The 21730-nt window shown below is 43.4% G+C and overlaps 1 protein-coding gene across 1 annotated transcript in view; it reads right to left on the bottom strand.

Moving 5' to 3' along the window:
- ATP8B1 (ATPase phospholipid transporting 8B1) overlaps positions 1 to 21730 on the bottom strand; it is a 145887-nt gene that overhangs the window by 51697 nt on the left and 72460 nt on the right. The window contains exons 3-11 of the mRNA XM_003264274.4: positions 12516 to 12613; positions 10648 to 10761; positions 7081 to 7179; positions 6905 to 6966; positions 3333 to 3405; positions 3157 to 3227; positions 980 to 1062; positions 700 to 858; positions 112 to 200 (exon numbers count right to left, since the gene is read on the bottom strand). Coding sequence (XP_003264322.1) covers positions 112 to 200; positions 700 to 858; positions 980 to 1062; positions 3157 to 3227; positions 3333 to 3405; positions 6905 to 6966; positions 7081 to 7179; positions 10648 to 10761; positions 12516 to 12613 — 848 coding nt within the window. The remainder of the gene's footprint in view (positions 1 to 111; positions 201 to 699; positions 859 to 979; positions 1063 to 3156; positions 3228 to 3332; positions 3406 to 6904; positions 6967 to 7080; positions 7180 to 10647; positions 10762 to 12515; positions 12614 to 21730) is intronic.

The raw sequence follows: 21730 nt of genomic DNA, 5'->3' as shown, positions 1-21730 counted from the left end.
TCTATTCTACCTAAAGAGGTAAGATTTCTTTGTATTAGAAAAACATACGATAATATTAGTGCAAAAGACAGCAATCTAGATGAGAGATCTGCTGAGATGAAAAATAAATACCGTGTAAACCATGTAGTTCATCAAGTAATCAATTTTAGTTCTTTTAAATCTGGTTTTCCCACTATTCTTCATTATTTTAGTGTCAGCACCTGAAAATGGAAAATTCAATGTAATCAACAATTGGGAAAAATCAATTCACTAGCTTGCCAATAAAATTACTCTTCTTGGCCAGGCATGGTGGCTTACGCCTGTAATCCCAGCACTTTTGGAGGCCGAGTTGGGCGGATCACCTGAGGTCAGGGGTTCGAGGCCAACCTGGCCAACATGGCAAAACCCTGCCTCTACTAAAAATACAAAAATTAGCTAGGCATGGTGGCACACGCCTATTATCCCAACTACTCTGGAGGCTGAGACAGGAGAATCACTTGAACCCAGGAGACAGAGGTTGCAGTGAGCTGAGATTGTGCCACTGCACTCCAGCCTGGGCTGCAGAGTGAGACTCTGTCTCAAAAAAAAAAAAAAAAAAAAGAATAGCTCATGATGCTGTTACTCTTCTTTTGGTTTTGATGGAGAAAGGACAAAAAAGCAATCCTCTCTAAGCCTTTAAAGATCATAGCTGATTAATTTCCCAAGAAACTCTGAACGTACCTGCAAAAATGACTAAGCCGTGGCAGAAATCAGTGTTCCTAATTACACAGCCACGTAACAAAATTTTATCAGCATCCAAAGGAAAACTTGTGTTTCTCCAAAATAGTGTTCCTGTAAACTTATCTAGTCGGTTATTGGGTTCTTCACATTCAATAAAACCTTTTAAAAATATAAGATTCACATAATTAATCACATACAAAAGTCTTTCTGGTTTTAATTAATAGGAATTGAACCAAGCAACTAAAATTTAAAGCAAAGTAAGACATTGTTTTGTACAAACCATCAAATGTTGCCAGTGCATCTTCTCTTTGGAGGTACTGGTCTGTGATTTCAAGTGACATCTTAAATTTTAAATTGGTTTCTCTAAAGGAAGGGGGAAAAAATGAAATGAATAAATTTTCGAGTTTGAAATAGAAGTTAATCATCCAAAGTTACATTAGCCATACCTGGACATGAAGGCTAAATAATTAGCTGTTTCTATTTTCAAACTCTGTTCACCTTGGAACTTCAGGTTTGGATAAGGTTATCCCCTGAACTAGAGAAAATTTCTGACCTTGGGAAATGTTGGTTCCCTTCACTGTTTGTTGTTGTGAAGGTTAGGACAGAGGTGACCACAAACATCCTTCTCATTAACTTGAACTTTATCACCAGCTAGGACTACCAAAGTGCTGTTTGAAAATGTAGTGTCTAATATTTAATCACATTAAGATGATTCTATAACACATATTTGTTACAGAAATTCTGTTTCATCTCTGTCAAATTCTTTTCCAGAGTGAATAACTGGATCACACGTTTTTGAAAGACAATTTTATTTGGAAAAGGAGATCTTAGCTTTACTCCCAATTACCCCAACATAGTGCAAGGTAAGGTCGTGGGTAGGCACAAGGGCAGGCCGGGGACAGGTGCTCTCAAGGGTGAGGCTGCCTTCTCACGACTGACGGCTTTATATAGGATTCACGAATACTCAGGAATTTCCATGGACTAGGTACGTTCATTCTCAACCTCACCATTCTGTTCTGACAGGGCATATTAGGATCTTATGTCTTTGTAAAGCTTTAGAATCTCTCGTGGAAATAATAGCAGTTTTATAATTGAGGATAAACAGTCAGTCGGGCGCGGCGGCTCACGCCTGTAATCGCAGCCCTTTGGGAGGCAGAGGCAGGCAGATCACTTGAGTTCAGGAGTTTGAGACCAACCTGACAACACAAAGCTCCATCAGGCAACTGCCCATAATCCAATTTGGGTATAGCCTCGGGGCCTTAAAGGGAATGCAGTGTCTTTGTCAGTTAAGCCTTTACAATTAAGAAGTGGTTAATTGGTTTTTAACCAATTAGCCTTTACAATTAAGAAGTGGTTAATTGGTTTTAAGTATTTTTTTCTCCAAAAAAAAAAAAACCGAAAAAGTGTGATAGATTTCCAACAGTCAGTTGACTGATCTATGAAGCAAAGACAGCCCTAGTTTTCAGTCTCATGATTTCCACTGTCTGTAAAGCAGTGTATGCACATCTGGAGCGTGAGGCACAAGGAGCAGAGGGAGCAATGTCCTGACTCTACCGCTTGCTGTGTGACCTTGGGCAGGCTGCTGCACCTCCCTGGGCCTCCGATTCATCATGGGTAATACAGACCAATAATATTCGTCTCACATGGTCGTTTGGAGGATTAAATGAGCTAATATGTAAAGTGCCGGCAACCTCGTGAGCACTCAATAAATGCCTTGAAAACTGGTCAGAAAACTGGTCAAAAACAGAACTTTATCCTCTTTTAAATGATAGCACAGTAACCAAAACCAACACAAGGAGAATTCAAAATTGCCTCCTGGGCCCAGGTGCGGTGGCTCACCCCTGTAATCCCAGCACTTTGGCAGGCTGAGGCGGGCAGATCACTTGAGATCAGGAGTTCAAGACCAGCCTGGCTAACATGGTGAAACCCCATCTCTACTAAAAAAGCAAAAATTAGCAGGGTGTGGGGGCTGGAGCCTGTAACCTCAGTTACTCAAGAGGCTGAGGCAGGAGAATTGTTTGAACCCAGGGGGTGTGGAGGTTGTAGTGAGCTGAGATAGCACCACTACACTCCAGCCTGGGCGACAGAGTGAGACTGTCTCAAAAATAAATAAATAAATTGCCTATTGGTAAAGACTTTAAAAATCTGTTCCTTTCTCTGACACAGATAATAACCTCAATATTATTCATATCTGTCTGGACACTGCTCAGCAGTTGATAAAGGGCTCAGACACATATGCCCCTGTCTGATCCTTTTACCTTCCCTGAGAGGTGGAGAAAGGCAGTTAGTAAGAGCTCCACTTCACAGAGGGGCAAAGGTGAGATCGGTAGGGACAGGAAGCAGGTGGCAGAGGCAAGGCCAGATATCAAGCAGTCTGGTCCAGAATGCCCTGATTTCAATGGAATGAATGTGCCTTCAAAGGCCAGCTTTAAATCAGGCCCATCGAGACACACTTACCCATCCAGTTCTGCTGTTTCCACATAGCAGAGGCTGTTAGGCTCAGAGCTAGACAGCAGAAGAATGTCAGCCTGTCCAAAACAAAACACACAAATAACACCGAGACCACGAGAGAAAAGCCGAGCACAGGGGCTGGGGGAGAACAAGAAAGAGGGAAGCAGAACTTGCTCACTTACTGGAACAAAATCATTTTTTTTCAGACGAATGACATCTCCAACTTGAATTTCTTTCCACTTAGCAACTTTGAATCTAAGGATTAAAAGTAATGAGGATTTATTGATATTTTAAGTTACAGGCAAGGGAATTACTATTCTTTCTGGATGTTACAGATTCTGGAAAATGTGTAAGTCACAGAGAAAATGCTAAAATTTTGCTCTTTAATGATGTAAACATATTAAGCGGGGGCATGAAAATCGTATTGGCCTCTGAAGGAAGCAATGATGAATGACTTTGATATATTCTTTTCATCTAGGTCATGTAAGGAAGAGTTTATGGGGGCCACTTATGTGTGTGGCAGGGAAATACTTGCCACCCCCTTTTGTTTTTGCTTATGTCCAACTCGCCTCCCTGCTGTGTTCCTTCTCGGTGACCAATCACTTGCTCCCTGCTGGTCCCAGGACAGAAGCACCTACGTTATGGCACCCACGTGGGCCTCCCAGAGTCTTCATGGCGCTTCAGAGCTTGCCTACTCTCTGCTGTTTAAATTATCTTTATTATTTATTTATTAATTTTTTTTTTTTTATTGAGACAGAGTCTCACTCTGTTGCCCAGGCTAGAGTGCAGTGGCACGATCTCAGCTCACTGCAACTTCTGCCTCCTGGGGTTCAAGAGATTCTCCTGCCTCAGCCTCCCGAGTAGCTGGGACCACAGGCACGTGCCACCACGCCTGACTAATTTTTGTATTTTTAGTAGAGATGGGTTTTTACCATATTGGCCAGGCTGGTCTCGAACTCCTGACCTCAGGTGATCCACCCACCTAGGCCTCCCAAAGTGCTGGGATTATAGGCATGAGCCACCTCACCTGGCCCATTAACTTCTTTTTTTTTTTGAGACGGAGTCTCGCTCTGTCGCCCAGGCTGGAGTGCAGTGGTGCAATCTCAGCTCACTGCAAGCTCCGCCTCCCAGGTTCACGCCATTCTCCTGCCTCAGCCTCTCCGAGTAGCTGGGACTACAGGCGCCCGCCACCATGCCCGGCTAATTTTTTGTATTTTTAGTGGAGACGGGGTTTCACCGTGGTCTCAATCTCCTGACCTCGTGATCCACCCACCTCGGCCTCCCAAAGTGCTGGGATTACAAGTGTGAGCCACCGCGCCCGGCCCCGTTAACTTCTTAATAGTAAAGGCTTAACTGACAAAGACACTGCATTCCCTTTAAGGCCCTGAGGCTATACTCAAATTGGATTATGGTCAGTTGCCTGATGGAGCTTTGTGCTGTCACCACAACTTGTGTTTACACAACTCCTTCAGCCTCCCTAGCTCATCATCTTCAGGGCTTTGCGCACGTCTTGACATCTTTCCCCACATTCCCTTGCTAAAGTGAATTTTCCCTTCCCTATACTGTCAGAGCATTTTGTTTTTATCTTTTTTATTCTGATATGGGTTTTATTAGAATGATGTGTGCAGGTGTCTCATCTTCTGTCTTGAACTATAAATTTATCAAGGATACTGCCCTGCCTCCAACATACATTAAGTACTCCATAAGTGTTTGTTAAATTAATGTAGTCAACTGTGATGGAAGCACCAACTCAGCGATCAGTAATGAGTTGTTTTTTGAGCAAGAGGCTTCAGGCAGAACTGCAAATTCAAGTGCAAAAAATAATAACTAAGGCCTAATTCCAAGACTTTTTATGTGTCAACACTGAGGAAAATAACCTGACTTACAGCCGTACTTCCACTCTGTCTAATTCAAATATAGACTATACCAAGCTATAAATATGTTTAGATGGCTTTTTTTCCTTTGCAAATAAGACAATTATGTTGAAAGTTACCTTTCAAGTGTCGAAAGACAAAATCACAACAACTTAAAGATCTTAATTGGCTTTATTTACAATTCCAGGATTAGGAAACCCTTCATTCACTAAAATAGAATAAGTGTCCCAATGAGCCTAGCAGAGGAGGTTGTTGTTGTTAAGACAGGAGTCTCAGCCGGGCCCCGTGGCTCACGCCTGTAATCCCAGCACTCTGGGAGGCCAAGGCAGGCGGATCATGAGGTCAGGAGATTAAGACCACGGTGAAACCCCGTCTCTACTAAAAATACAAAAAATTAGCCAGGCGCAGTGGCAGGCACCTGTAGTCCCAGCTACTCGGGAAGCTGAGGCAGAATGGTGTGAACCCGGGAGGCAGAGCTTGCAGTGAGCCGAGATTGCGCCACTGAACTCCAGCCTGGGCGACAGAGCGAGACTCCGTCTCAAAAAAATAATAATAAAAAAAAGACAGGAGTCTCACTAAGTTTTCCAGGCTGGCCTCGAACTCCTGGCCTCAAGTGATCCTCCTGCCTCGGCCTCCCAAAGTGCTGAGATTACAGGCGTGAGCCACTGTGCCTGGCCAGCCCATACGTTTAGCCTGTACTATAGCTACCTACACTGGTAAAGAGGAGCTCTGGGTTGCCTTGAATTTGGAAGTCTAGGGTGCATGTCTGGCAGGGCCATGGCCTGAGCAGCCCCTGCAGTGGGGTCACACCTATAAGAACTTGAGCACTAGCAGGGTAGAGCACAGGGGGCCTCCTCAGAGGAAACTGGAACATCAGATAGAAGAATCTAACAGAATTGCCTCCAATATTTCAGTATTCAGAATTGCCTTCCAGTAGCCCTGCCAAGAAGGTGCTGGCCTATCCATTTGTCATTTCGGACTTACATGCAAATTTCTACTTTAAAATTTCAGAAATATTGAAATGTAAAACATCTACAATTTCGTTTATTGAAAGATAAGCCAAAATTTTTTTTTAATCCTGGAGTTAAGAATTGTATACTAAATTCTTGTAACATTAGGGGAACTGGGGCATAAACACATATTTAAAATGTATTTTAAATCTCCAAGTCATTTTTGGCCATAAAAGAATGGCAGATAAACACAGAGTGATTAGATGTCTGCCTCCAAAGAAATTAAGTTTCTTATTTATAGTAGGTTCATTATGTCCACTGGGTATATCGTTTGTATATGTGAAAATCTTTAAAACAATATTATAGTTTAAAACTTTTAAAAGTGTTGATATGTTAAAAATGCTAATGAATATTTCCTATGGAATTTAGTACCCAAAATAGTCATCTTTTTATCTATTTTTATCACTATCCTTACTAGATTTATTACAACAGGGGTACATACCCATTAAAAAGATAATTTAAGGCCAGGCGTGGTGGCTTACACCTGTAATCCCAACACTTTGAGAGATCAAGGAGGGCGGATAACTTGAGGTCAGGAGTTTGAGACCAGCCTGGCCAATATGGTGAAACCCTGTCTCTACTAAAAGTACAAAAATTAGCTGAGCATGGTGGTGCACGCCTGTAATCCCATCTACTTGGGACACTGAGGCAGGAAAATTGCTGGAACCTGGGAGGTGGAGGTTGCAGTGAGCCGAGATCGCGCTGCTGCACTCCAGCCTGGGTGACAGAGCGAGATTCTATCTCGAAAAAAAAAAAAGTTAATGTACTAATAGCCTTCTACATTGTAATAATTATCTCCGAATGTGTTTCTAGGCAGAGTTATGCATTACATCCTTGAAACTCAGTTACTAATTAAAGAAGACACAGTACCTGCCATCCTTAATGACGTCACACGTCCTATTGTTGATTTCCTTATCCATTTTATGGCGAGCCTTGAGAAGGAAGATGGGGAAATGCTGTTTTAAACATCTCAATAGAGAAGGAAGGCATGAGAACTTAAAGTCATCTCAAAGCAATGAGTAGAACGTTGTATGAGAAATCCTCACCGCATCGTCCACCAGGTCTTTGATTGCAGTGACGCCCAGCACCACAAGCAGGGGCACTAGTGTGGTGTACCAAGCCAGGGTAGAGATTTGAGGAACTGCCTAAAAGAATAAAAGGGTTTATGTGTGTGTCCATGAAGGCATATCAAGCGTACAGGTAACTTACTGCTAATTCTAAGCTTGCTAATTCCAAGTCTCATCACCGTCATCACATAAGTCTACATCCTGCAGAGTGTAGCATCTGGACAATCTCCTTCTAGTGGTTCTCTCTAGCTTCTGGATACCTGGAACAGAGCCTAGAGGGCAGTGGCTCCTGAAATTATCTCACTGCAACCTTAACTGGACACCAAGGAAGTTTTGTATCATGATACCTAAAAGAGAGTTGCTCTAAATTTTTTGCCTCTGGTGGAGTGGAGTTGGGCAGAGTGGGGCCCGAGTCTGCATCCCGCCTTGAGCAGAAGCAGAAAGCTCTGATGCCTCCCGGGGTCTGTACTGCAGAAGCGAGGATGGCCTGGTCTCCCATCCCCTTCACACGGAGGCAGCAGTGCTTTGGTTCCTCCCCCAGGGTAGTGTCAGTGGGGTCCATCCTCACCCAGCAACAGCAGGATCTAACAGGCTATATGATTGTGAAAATCATATTTAACTGGGGGTGAGGGGGTAGGAGTGGCAAGGGAGAAGTCTCGTCTTAACTTTTTTTTGTTTTTTTTTTGAGACAGAGTCTCCCTCTGTCACCCAGGCTGGAGTGCAGTGGCACAATTTTGGCTCAGTGCAACCTCCACCTCCCAGGTTCAAGCGATTCTCCTGCTTCAGCCTCCTGAGTAGCTGAGATTACAGGTGTGTGCTACTACGCCTGGCTAATTTTTTTGTATTTTTAGTAGAGATGGGTTTTCACCATGTTGGCCAGGCTGGTCTCGAACTCCTGACCTCAGCCAATCCTCCTGCCTCAGCCTCCCAAAGTGCTGGAATTACAGGTGTGAGCCACCGTGCCTGGCCAAAGTCATCTTAACTTTTAAGGAATGCAGGCATAGTAGGTTCTATACTGCAGGTTTCTCAGTCAATGGTTTCTGAGGATCCCGTGTTGGAGGCAAAGATGGCAAGAGGTACTAGCTGCCTCTGAAAGCAAGGGATTAGGGAGAGCATCTCTGAGGGCATTAAAGAAAGTGCTTCCTTCATGATCATCACCATTGGTCTATCCAAGAAAGTAAGCTGGCCTTGCAGGAAGCCCTACCTCCATCAAGACAGCCTCTAAGTTTGAATAAAGATTGGGACACTAGTTTAATAAAGTTATTTCATAACCATCCTCCTGATCACTGGGCTATATAATGTAGTGGTTAAAATGACAGGCTTTGGAGTCAACTCCTAGATCCAAGTCTTGGTCAGCTCTACCATTTATGGCTTATGGGACTTTGAGCAAGTTACTTTAGCTTACTAGGTCTCAGCTCTTCTCTGCAAAATGGAGGTCATGCCAGGCCTGACCTTCTAGACGAGAAGAATTAAGTGTAGTGACAACACAAGTTAAGAAGCTGCCTACAGCTATTACTGTTATGCTAATTTGGATTGCTGACCTTAAGAGAAGATAACTGGGCCAGGCACGGTGGCTCACATCTGTAATCCCAACACTTTGGGAGGGCAAGGTGGGCAGATCACCTGAGGTTGGAAGTTCGAGACCAGCCTGACCAACATAGAGAAACCCCGTCTCTACTAAAAATACAAAATTAGCCAGGTGTGGTGGCACATGCCTGTAATCCCAGCTACTCAGGAGGCTGAGGCAGGAGAATGGCTTGAACCTGGGAGGCGGAGGTTTTGGTGAGCTTCACGCCATTGCACTCCAGCCTTGACAATAAGGCTGCCTCAGCCTCCATCTCAAAAAAAAAAAAAAAAGAGAGAGAGAAGATAACTGGGGTGCAGTTAGAAGACAGAAAGATCCTTCTTCCCACATCACGGTGAATACGCGGAACTCCTCTTCCCTGCTAGAAGGAAGTAAGGGAGAATGGCCTACTTCCTACAGAGCGGCACCTTGGAGTTTGCAGTGCTAACCCTCTACACACACCTTTCTAAGCATCTCCTTTGATAACAGGGCCATCCTTTACTATCTGACTTGAAGGTCTTACAGTTTCCTAAATTATCGCGTATCCATTTCTCCTTAGCATCGTCTCTTCTTTTTCTCTCCTCTCCACGCATCCTCCATCCCCACCTAGACACACATTCTACCCCATTTTCATAAAACCTTAGAGGATCAATCCCAGCAGGTGTAACTTTTCCAAATCCAACCCTTGCTGTAAAGAATCTGATAAAGTGCCGGGCGCAGTGGCTCATGCCTGTAATCCCAGCACTTGGGGAGGCTGAGGCGGGTGGATCATCTGAAGTCAGGAGTTTGAGACCAGCCTGGTCAACATGGTGAAACCCTGTCTCTACTAAAAATAAAAAAATTAGCTGGGCATGGTGGCTGGCACCTGTGATCCCAGCTACTTGGGGGGGCTGAGGCAGGAGAATCGCTTGAACCCAGGAGAAGGAGGAGGAGGTTGCAGTGAGCCAAGATGGTGCCACTGCACTCCAGCCTGGACAACAAGAGCGAAACTCGGGGGGGAAAAAAAAAAAGAAAAAAAGAATCTGAAAAAACCAGGTAGATATTCTGAGCTTAAGCTTTGTAATCCACACGGCAGACACTAAAGGTTGATTCTGGCACTAACTAGTGTATGCAGAGTTCCCTCGATTACAGCAACAGATATTACACAGTTAAACTCATGCTCTCTGGATAACTGGATGCTTTGCCACAATTAGGAAAAAAAAATTTTTAAGTAGGCCTTTTAAAATGTAAAAACAGTTCACAAAAATAACCTACTGAAATTTATGACCAAAATTTTAATAAAAAAATCAATGATCTTTCTGGGGGGGACATTCAGCATCTAAATACAATAATAACAGACAAGCATAATAATAGGTTTAATTTTAAGGTGCAAATAATTTTACAAAGTAAGGATTTTATTTTATTTTTTTTTGAGATGGAGTTTAGCTCTTGTTGTCCAAGCTGGAGTGCAATGGCGTGATCTCAGCTCACCACAACCTCTACCTCCTGGATTCAAGCGATTCTCTTGCCTCAGCCTCCCGACTAGGTGGGATTACAGGTGCGCGCCATCATGCCTGGCTAATTTTTTGTATTTTTAGTAGAAACGGGGTTTCACCATGTTAGCCAGGTTGGTCTCAAACTCCTCAAGTGAGGTGATCCGCCCGCCTTGGCCTCCCAAAGTGCTGGGATTACAGACGTGGACCACTGTGCCTGGCTGGATTTTAGTTTTATTCACTTCAGGGATACAAGTTTTAACACCCATATCAGTATAACATGAAATTTTTTAAAATACAGAATTAGAATAATATTTCCATTTGCTCCCTTTCCCTGTTCATATAACACTGATTGAGCTGGTTCTGTGTATGAGGCACTGTTCCTTTATGTACAGAACCCTGATGCTAATATAAAACACTTTCAAGATTATTCACATAATATGTGTCTACAGCTTAAATGTTATTGAGTCACTATAATTCAAACAGATTTAAGATAGCAAAGGGCATTACCTGTAAGATAAGAAGAACCAGGAAATATAAATTGGCTGTTCTCTTAAATTGCTCAAACAGATTCATTGGTATAAAGGTAAATGCGTTGTACTTGTATGTTTTAATTGCATTATTCTGTTGGAAAAAATAAGAGTCATTCTAAATGATGTTGTATTTATCACAATGTATATACATCTGCAAAAATCACTAAGTCCCACAGCTTACAGTGACAAAGGAACATAATCTGTCAGAAAGATATTGATGATTTTGGCTGGGTGCGGTGGCTCATGCCTGTAATCCCAGCACTAGATCGAGGTGGGTGGATCACTTGAGCCTAGGAGTTCGAGACCAGCCCGGCCAACATGGTGAAACCCCACCTCTACTAAAAATACAAAAATTAGCCAGGTGTGGTGGCATGTGCCTGTAATCCCAGATACTTGGGAGGCTGAGGCAGGAGAATCGCTTGAACCAGGAAGGCAGAAGTTGCAGATTGCCCCACTGCACTCCAGCCAAGCCTCAAAATGACTACTTGGAGTCTTATGACAGAGGCAGTAACAAGAAACAGACATCAGACTGTGACCGAATAAATCCTGCTGTCAGATTCCTTGACCCATTAGAGACTGTTAGAAAACAGGGTAAAGGTAGACAACAACATGGCCAAAGCCAGGAAAAGTGATGCTTTTATTTAAGTAAGGAGACAGAGACTGCTATGTAAGAAAGAGCAAAAGGTATTGTAGTGGGTTGCATTGTGTCCTGCAAAAGATATGTTCAGGTCTTAACGCTAATATCTATGAATGCGATCTTATTTGAAAATAGGATCTAGGCAGAGATAATCAAGATGAAGTCATACGTGATTAGGACAGGCTCTAATTTAATGAGGTGCTTATTCGGACTGGGGTCCCTATAAGAGGAAAGTTGCACACAGACACACACAGGAAGAATGCCCCTTGAAGATGGAAGCAGAGATTGGGGTGACTTCATCTGTAAGCCAAGGAACTCCAAGGATTGCAAGTGGCCACCAGAAGCCAGGGGAGAGGCAGGGAACAGATTCTCCTGCAGAGGCTCCAGAAGGAGCCAACCCTGCCAACACCAAGATTTCAGACTTCTGATCCCTGCATCAGCAGAGAGTAAACTTCTGTTGTTTTAAGCCATCCAGTTGTGGTACTCTGTTACGGAAGCCCTCGGAACTAAAACACACATCTTACAACATTTAAGCCCACACTTAATATTTATTATTATTATCATTATTATTATTATTATTATTATTATTATTATTGAGACAGGGTCTCACTCCTGTCACCCAGGCTGGAGTGCAATGGCACAATCTCAGCTCACTGAAATCTCTGGCTGCTGGGCTCAAGCGATTCTCTTGCCTCGGCCTCCCAAGTAGCTGAGACTGTGGGCACATGCCACCACTCCAGGCTAATTTTTGTATTTTGCATTTAATCTTTAAGCATTCTTTATCACATTCCAAAGGTAATAAGCATTTCTGAGTCAAAAATATGTTTAAAATCTCTAAATCCATTCCAGGCAGAGAAGCGGAAGATAAGTTCTTAAGAGATTCCTTTCAAACTCATTACTTTCAAACAGGAGGCTTCTGTGCCATCATTGTATATTCTTTCATAAAACATTTTTAAGAGAGCTTAAAATTTAAAAAAGAGAGAGAGAAAATTTCAATCTACATAATTCTGTTTTGTTTCAAGTCACCCCCTACCCACCCCAAAGGTAAACATCAATAAAAATGACATTCTATAGAAATAATGGTGATTATCAATAGCCCCAGGCAGGTGGTTACGTGGAAGGCAGGTGTAGCATGAAGGTAGTAAGCATGCCAGCTACTGGAAAAAACTGCATTTTAATAAAAACAATTCAGAAAGTTAACAACTCACCGCATATTTACTCTCCTTAATACAAAAGAATTTTGTGTTCATAAAGTGAGGTTGTTCGTGGTACTTGCGATCGTTTGCTTTCACTTGCCATGTACATTCTTTAAAAAAAAGGGAGAAAAGTTCATAAGTAGCAAATTAACATGTTGTTATGAGTTGAATTGTGTCTTCCCCAGATTCAAATGTTGAAGTCCTAAACCTCCATCCCTCAGAATGTGATCTTATTTGGAAACTGCTCATTGCAGATGTAATCAAATTAAAGTGAAGTCATTAGAGAGGACCCTAATTCAACATGACTGATACTTTTACAAAAAGGGAAATTTGGACACAGAGATAGATGGAAGAAAATGTGAAGTCACAGGGAGAAAATGGCCATCTGCAAGCCAAGGAGAGAAGCCTAGAACAGATCTCTCCCTTATAGCTCTCAGAAGGAATCGATCCTGCTGACACCTTGATGCCTAGAGGAAGGCATAAGCATGCCGCTGCTATCAAAGCTGGAGGCAAGCATGCTATAAATCAGGAAGAAAATGAGGAAGCAGGCCGGGCACAGTGGCTCATGCCTGTAATCCTAGCACTTTGGGAGGCCAAGGCGGATCAAGAGGTCAGGAGTTCAAGACCAGCCTGGCCAAGGTGGTGAAACCCCGTCTCTACTAAAAATACAAAAATTAGCCAGGTGCAGTGGCGGGCGCCTGTAATCCCAGCTTCTCAAGAGGCTGAGGCAGGAAAATTGTTTGAACCCGGGAGGCGGAGGTTGCAGTGAGCTGAGATTGCACCACTGCACTCTAGCCTGGGTGACAGAGCAAGACTCCATCTCAAAAACACAAAAAGAAAAGAAGAAAAGAAAAGAAAAGAGAACGAGGAAGCACCTCTTTGGCATCAAGTTCTCCATGAACATGCATGCTGGATGAAGCTCCCTTGAGTGACGCACATAATAGAGTGAACTAGGTTTTGATGAATCCCCACCAAACTGGCAGAGAGGAGAAATTAACAATGAGTGTGGCACAACTATTTTTGGAGATGGGAATATATTAAAAGGCACTTGAAAGTAAAAAATTACAAAAATATCAGTCTTAACAACTATAATAATAAAGATATACTTTTGAAAATACTATATTTCACTTTTAAAATGACGTATTATCCTTTTTTTTTTTTTTTTTTTTCCTTTGAGACAGAGTCTCACTCTGTCACCCAGACTGGAGTGCAGTGTGTGATCTCGGCTCACTGCAACCTCCGCCTCCTGGGTTCAAGTGATTCTTCTGCCTCAGCCTCCTGAGTAGCTGGGATTACAAATGCCCACCACCACACCCGGCTAATTTTTGTATTTTTAGTAGAGACGGGGTTTCACCATATTGGCCAGTCTGGTCTTGAACTTCTGACCTCGTGATCTGCCCGCCTTGGCCTCCCAAAGTGCTGGGATTACAGGCGTGAGCCACTGCGCCTGGCAAAATGATGTATTTTCTAGACTCCTACTGCAAAGGAAATATAGACAATATGGCAAGAGTAACAAGTATAGGCCGAGCGTGGTGGCTCATGCCTATAATCCTAGCACTTTGGGAGGCCGAGGCAGGTGGATCAATTGAGGTCATGAGTTCAAAACCAGCCTGGCCAACATGGTGAAACCCCATCTCTACTGAAAACACAAAAAATTAGTGGGGCATGGTGGTGCATGCCTGTAATCCTAGCTACTCGGGAGGCTGAGGCAGGAGAATCTCTTGAATCTGGGAGGCAGAGGTTGCAGTGAGCCGAGATAGTGCCACTGCACTCCAGCCTGGGCGACAGAGGGAGATTCTGTCTCAAAAAAAAAAAAAAAAAAAGGAACAAGTGTAGACTATCGAGGAATGCAAATAATTAACCTGATTGCTTTTTTTAAGCCACAATATCACTATTGAACATTTTTCTCGTATCATTTTGGCGGCCTTTCATCGAGTAATCATAACAGTTGTGTTATTACAAATGAAAATTTTCCTGGTATCTTTGTAGCTCAAGTGCAATCTTATCAAAAAAGAAAATAAAAATGGAAATATAAAGCCACTCATAAGCACTGTAATCATGTATGCAATCAGAACAGCTCATTCCACTCAAAAAGGAGATCTCAAAGTAGGTAGATAAGACCTTATATAAGGTACTCTTGAATCCATTCTATTTGGTGGTAATTTGCAAATGCATGTGCTTTTAATGGTTTACTTCAGCTCACAGATGACTTGTGACACATCCCAGCCACCAGGGTTCTAGAACACTGTTCAGAAACACTGTTCCAAATTTCAGGAAGGCTGAGAAGAAAAACAGACAAGATTTCTCAAGAGGACAGAAAAGGCCAACAAGGGATTTTTAAAAAGTCAATTTTAGAAATACTCAAGTGGAAAGAAGAAATTGCCCTGTTAAGGAGCTGGACATAATGATCTTTCCCACGCCACCTCTGGTCCATCCCCCTTGTGGCTCTGTAAATTTGCTTCATAATTAAGCCACCAGCCGGTGGTGGCTCTGTCTGGTCCCAGCACTATACCCTCATCCCTGGCCAATTTTGATTTGGATGATTCAGACAGAGAGGGTGGCATCTGACCTCGAGTAGGAGCAGCAAGGGTTTACCAGAAATGACCTTGATCTCTTAATTTTACACTTCTGCCAATACTGTGGGGAGCCTGGAGAAAGTAACCGGTATGTCTTTGTCTGCAATTGAACCACAAATGCGTTTTTACTCAATTTTAGAAATCTGACTGCAGTCAAGTAATCAATAACCCTATTTCCAGTTAAAGATCCTTGTTTGGCCTAATTCAGACAAATCAGGGACAAACAAATTGATGTCTACTCCTGATTCATCTATGAGTTTAGGCTAATTGCTTGAGCTGTATTTCAATGAGATACCATGAAAATATGAAAACAGAGTTCTGTGGACAAACACATTTGCAGAAGACAGCACCTTGCAACCCTCTCTTGGAAGTTCAATGGATTTGCTGGTACATTAAAGGCTGTGAGAAGTCCTGTAAAATAAACTGATTTTATTTTATAAGTTAAATGTTTAAAATGCTTTAATATTTAAAATAGCTTTTCCAAAATTAATATAATTACAGGCACTTTTTTAAAAAATCACAGAACACCTATTAATATGAGTTAAGAAGTGCTGCACTGATGCACATGCCTTTAGGAAGGGCAGCAAAACAGCACGCAGAGAAATTGACCTTTTTGAGCAAACATTTATTTTAAGTGTCTGCTTGGAACAGAGAACTTTACTGGACACTTGAACTACAAAGATAATTTATAGAAAAAGTAGGTATCTTGCCCCCATTTTCTTTCTTTGTCCTTTTTTCTTTTTCCATTTTTTTTTTTTGAGACAGAGTCTTGCTCTGTCATCCAGGGTGGAGTGCAGTGGTGCTATCTCAGCTCACTGCAGCCTCTGCCTCCCAGGTTCAAGCAATTCTCCTATCTCGGCCTCCCCAGTAGGTGGGACTACAGGTGCACACCGCCACGCCTGGCTAATTTTTGTATTTTTAGTAGAGACGGGGTTTCACCATATTGATCAGGCTGGTCTCAAACTCCTGACCTCAGGTGGTCCACCTGCCTCGACCTCCCAAAGTGCTGGGATTACAGGCTTGAGCCACCATGCCTGGCCACTTTTTCTTTTTCTTTTTTTTTTAAGAGATGGAGTCTCACTATGTTGCCCAGTGCCTAGGCTGGCCTCAAATTCCTGGGCTCAAGTGATCCTCCTGCCTCAGCCTTCAGAGTAGCTGGGATTACAGGCATGCACCACACTGTGCCTGGTTCATCTCATTTTCTAGAATGGATATATTGACAAAGAAAAGAGAAGAAATAAGAAGTGCAAAAAATGCACCTTCACCATATGGCCCTTTAGCTAAAAGCTACAAAGCTAACAAGGGTGTGCCATCAGAACTATCCATGTACATGTACAGAGATGATTTTAACAGCTGCCATGTGACATGTGGCTCAAAGTCACCCCAAGTCTACTAAATGGTTGTGTTGTCAATATATTTAAATATGGCTACGTGCTCTCCAGAGTGTTCCCATGGTCACCACGTCCTTTGATCAGTGCCATCTGGAAGAGCAGATGAGTGCAGCACTCCCCTCATCCTCTCTGTGCCGGCTCCGAATGCTTGCTTACAGACCCACCAACAACCAAGAAGCTGCACTGGTTGGTACACACTGCAGCAAACAAGGAAAACAAGATAAAAAGTCCAACATCAAAAAGAAAAAAAATAACAATAGAAACAATTGAAGAGAGAATGGGTAAAGGGCATGAAAAGACAGTTCATACAAAGGGAAATTCAATGTTGCTCTCGCTGAGGCTGGAGTGCAATGATGCGATCTCAGCTCACTGAAACCTCTGTCTCCCGGGTTCAAGAGATTCTCCTGCCTCACTCTCCCGAGTAGCTGAGATTACAGGCGCCCGCCATCACTCCCGGCTAATTTTTGCATTTTTAGTAGAGACTGGGTTTCATCATGTTGGCCAGACTGGTCTTGAACTCCTGACCTCAGGTGATCTGCCCACCTTGGCCTCCCAAGGTGCTGGGATAATGGGCATGAACCATCGCACCCAGCCTCAAATGGCTCTTAAACCTGTGAGAAGATACTTGGGTTCCTAAAAGAGGAATGCAATTCTTCACTGAGATAGTAGTTTTTATCCTATAATAGCAAAATATTGGCACATGGTAATGCTTGGGATGACATTCTAGGTTCAAAAGAGAGCAGAGAAACAGACACTCCGAGGTAGCCTTTATGGAGAACAATTTGGCCAGATCTCAAAATTTAACACACACATGCACTGACCGAACAATCACACTTCTAGGAAATATCCCCCATGTACCTACTGCAGGGCTTTTCAGTGCAGCCCTACTTATCAGAATGACTAGAAACAACCCAAATGCCTACTGGGAGCAGCCAGTTAAACACGATTACAATGAAAGCCTATGCAGTCAGCAAAAAAAGAATGAGGTGACCCCATAAATATGATAGGAATGACCCCCAAATTACACTGTTAAGAGAAAAAGCATAAGGGTATCTACCATCTTATGCTTTCAGCTATGTGAAGCACAGAATTCATACACAATATGAATGCATATATGTACACACACGTGCACATCTATGTTTCTGCATATGTGTATGGGTATATAAGGAAGCAAGTTTGTAAGCATTCTTTGCGCATACAAACGTGTATCTCTCTGGAAGGACATATTTTGAGAAACTGGTAACCATAGTTTCTTTTTGTCATTTTTTTAAAAGACAAAGTCTCATTGTGGCACCTGGGTGGGAGTGCAGTGGCATGCTCATAGCTCACTGCAGACTCTGAACTCCTGGGCTCAAGTGATCCTCCCACCTCAACTTCTGGAGTAGCTGAGACTAAAGTGCACGCCACCGTACCTAATTTTTAAATTTTTTTGTAAAGATGAGGTCTTGCTTTGCAGACCAGGCTGGTCTTGAACTGCTGCCCACAAGCTATCCTCCTGCCTTGGCCTCCCAGAGTGCCGGGATTACAGGTGTGAGCCACTGTGCCCAGTCCAGCAGTATTTTTTTTTTGGAAAGGAAACTGCATGACTGAGGGACAGAAGAGGCAGGAAGGAAAACTTCATTTTCATTCTGGACCCTTTTCTAATTGGATTCATTTACATGTATTACTGTTTTAAAGCAATGTTTGTGATTCCACTCCTTCCCTCTATTGGCTTCTATATATATATATATATATATATATATATATATATATATAGCGAATATGGAGAGGAGCAAGGTGGCCAAATAGAAGCACCCACTAATTGTAATTCCCATAGGAACATCAAATTTAACAACTATCTACAAACAAAAAAGCACCTTTATAAGAACCAAAAAATCAGGCACTCACAGTACCTGGTTTTAACTGTATATTGCTGAAAAAGGACTGAAGAGGGTAGGAAAGATAGTCTTGAATTGCCAATGCCACCCCTCCCCCAGCCCCAGCACCAGATGTGTGGCGTGGAGAGAAAATCTGTACGCTTGGGAGAGGGACAGTGCAGCGATTGTGAGGCTTTGCATTGAACTCAGTGCTGCCCTATTACAGACAGTAGAAAGCAAAAGCAGGCTGAATTCAGCTGATGCCAGACCATAGAGGGAGCATTTAGACCAGCCCTAGCCAGAGGGGAATCTCCTGTACCTTGGTCGGAACTTGAATTCTGGCAAGCCTCGTCACCGAGGGCCAAAGTGCTCTGGGGCTCTAAATAAACTTGAAAGGCAGTGTAGGCCACATGAACTACAACTCTTAGGCAAGTCCTAGTGCTGAGCTGGACTTGGAGGCAGTTGACTTAGCAGGCACGTGACCTACTGAGACATCAGCCAGAGCAGCTAGTGGAATGCTTGCTCGGCCCCTCCCCGCCAATCTCACTGCTCCAAAAGAGACCTCTTCCTTCTGCTTGAGGAGATGAGAGGGAGGAGTAAAAAGAACTTTGTCTTGCATCTTGGATACCAGCTCAGCCACAGTAGGATAGGGCACCAGGCAGGGTCATGAGGCTGTTTCAGGCCCTAGCTCCCAGACAATGTTTCTAGACAATCCTGGATCAGAAGGGAGCCTGCTGCCTTGCAGGGCAAGGACCCAGCTCTGGCAGGATCCATCACCTGCTGATGAAAGAGCCCTTGACCCCTGAATAAACAGTAGTGATACCCAGTTAATATCCAAGGCTGTGGGCCTTAATTGAGGCTAAGATATTCTGGCTTTAGGTGTGACCCAGCACATTCCCAGCTGTGGTGGCCATGGTGAGAGATTCCTTCTGCTTGAGGAAAGCAGAGAGAAAATTAAAGGGTGCTTTCTCTTGCTCTTGATCTTTCTCCCTCCCTCCCTCCCTCCCTCCCTCCCTCTCTCTCTCTCTCTCTCTCTTTCTTTCTTTCTTTCTTTCTTTCTTTCTTTCTTTCTTTCTTTCTTTCTTTCTTTCTTTTCAGAGACGGAGTCTCGCTATGTTGCCCAGGCTGGAGTGCAATGGTGTCATCTCAGCTCACTACAACCTCTGCCTCCCGGGTTCAAGCAATTCTCATGCCTCAGCCTCCTGAGTAGCTGGGATTACAGGCACATACCACCATGCCCAGGTCATTTTTTAAAAATTTTTTATTTTATTTTATTTTATTTCATTTCATTTTATTTGAGATGGTGTCTCTGTCACTCAGGCTGGAGTGCAGTGGTGCAATCTCAGCTCACTGCAACCTCTGCCTACCGGGTTCAAGCAATTCTCCTGCCTCAGCCTCCTGAGTAGCTGGGATTAGAGGTGTGTGCCACCATGCTTGGCTAATTTTGTATTTTTAGTAGAGACGGGGTTGCACCATGTTGGTCAGGCCAGTCTTGAACTCCTGACCTCAAGTGATCCACCCACCTCGGCCTCCCAACGTGCTGGGATTATAGATGTGAGCCACCATGCCCAGCTGTGCCAGGCTAATTTCTGTATTTTTTGTACAGACAGGGTTTCACCATGTTGGTCAGGCTGATCTCAAACTCCTGACCTCATGATCCACACACTTTGGCCTCCCAAAGTGTTGGGATTACAGGAGTGAGCCACCACGCCCGGCCTAATTTTTTTTATTTTTAGTAGAGACAGGGTTTCACCATGTTGGCCAGGCTGGTCTCTAACTCCTGGCCTCAAGTGATCTGCCCGCCTCAGCCTCCCAAAGTGCTGGGATTACGGGCATGAGACACTGCGCCCAGCCTGTCTTGCACTTGGTACCACCTTGGCCACAGTGGGGTAAAGCAACAAATAGAGACCCCTCTTGGGGTCCCTGAGTCTAGGCCTTAGGTTCTTGGATGACATCTCTGGACTTGCTTTTTGCCAGAGGGGAGCTCACTGCCCTGAAGGGTGACTGAAAGCATTTACCACAAGCTGACTGAAGAGGCCGTAGGTCTTTACTGAACATCAGCAATAACCTGGCAGCACTCCTCATAGGCCTGTGGTGGTGGTGGACACAGGGAGAGGCCCCTGAGCCTGTGGAAAGGGGAGAAGAGTGGAAAGGACTGGCTAATGGTTTGAGTGTCAGCTCAGCCACAGTAGAATAGATAGGACACCAAGTAGATTTCTAAGGTTTTGGACTCCAGTCCATGGCTCCCAGATGGCATCTCTGGATCTGGCTGCAGCCTGGGGGAACTCACTGGCTTGAAGCTAGCCTGTCTGGCTTCATGACAGGGCATTGAGGGAACATAGGCAGCCAGATCATGGTTACAGTGGGCCATGGCGAGACCCAGTGTGGTGCCAGCTTCAGGTCTGACTCAGTACATTCTCAGTGGTGATGGCCATAGTGGTGCTTGTATCACCACACCCCTAGCTCTGGGTGGCCCATAACAGAGGGAGAGAGAGAAGGACAAAGGGAGAGGAGGGAGGGGGGGAAGGGGGAGAGAGAAATAGTGAAAAAGAGAGAGAGAGAGAGATTGATTCTGTTTAGGAGAAAGTAAGCAACAAGAACAAGAGTATGGGCTTGATAATCCAGGTAATTCTTCCAGATAGTCTGCAAGAAATGCAGTGTTATTGAGCTTGGGATGCCCCCTAATGCAGATATGGGTTCAATCATAATATCCAAGTTCTTTTGAATACCTGGAAATCCTTCCCAGGAAGGATGGGTATAAAAGAGCCCAGACTGTGAGGGCTACAATAAATATCTAACTCTTCAATGCCCAGACATTGATGAACATCCACAAGCATCAAGAACATCCAGGAAAACATGACTTCACCAAACAAACTAAATAAGACACCAGGGGCCAAACCTGCAGAAACAAAACTATATGACCTTTCAGACAGAAAATTCAAAATTGCCATTTTGAGGAACCTCAAAGAAATTCAGGATAGTGCAGAGAAGACACTCAGAATTCTATCAGATAAACTTAACAAAGAGGAAACTCAAAGAAATTCAAGACAACACAGAAAAAATTTAGAATTCTATCAGATAAATGTAACAGAGATTGAAATAATTAAAAAGAGTCAAGCTGAAATTCCGGAGTTGAAAAATGCAACTGACATACTGAAGAATGCATTAGAGACTTTTAATACCAGGATTGATTAAGTGGAACAAAGAATTAGTGAGCTGGAAGACAAGCTATTAGAAATTACGGTCAGAGGAGACAAAAGAAAAAAGAATAAAAAAGAATGAAGTACACCTACAAGATCTAGAAAATAGACTTAAAAAAGCAAATCTAAGAGTTATTGGCCTTAAAGTGGAGGCAGAGAAAGAGACAGGGGTAGAAAGTTTATTCAAAGGATAATAACAGAGAA

This window comes from Nomascus leucogenys, chromosome 4 (genome assembly GCF_006542625.1).
Source record: "Nomascus leucogenys isolate Asia chromosome 4, Asia_NLE_v1, whole genome shotgun sequence".
NCBI classification, from domain to species: Eukaryota; Metazoa; Chordata; class Mammalia; order Primates; family Hylobatidae; genus Nomascus; species Nomascus leucogenys.
Note: the sequence above shows the minus strand (reverse complement) of the source record. Positions and strands in the feature narration are given on the sequence as shown.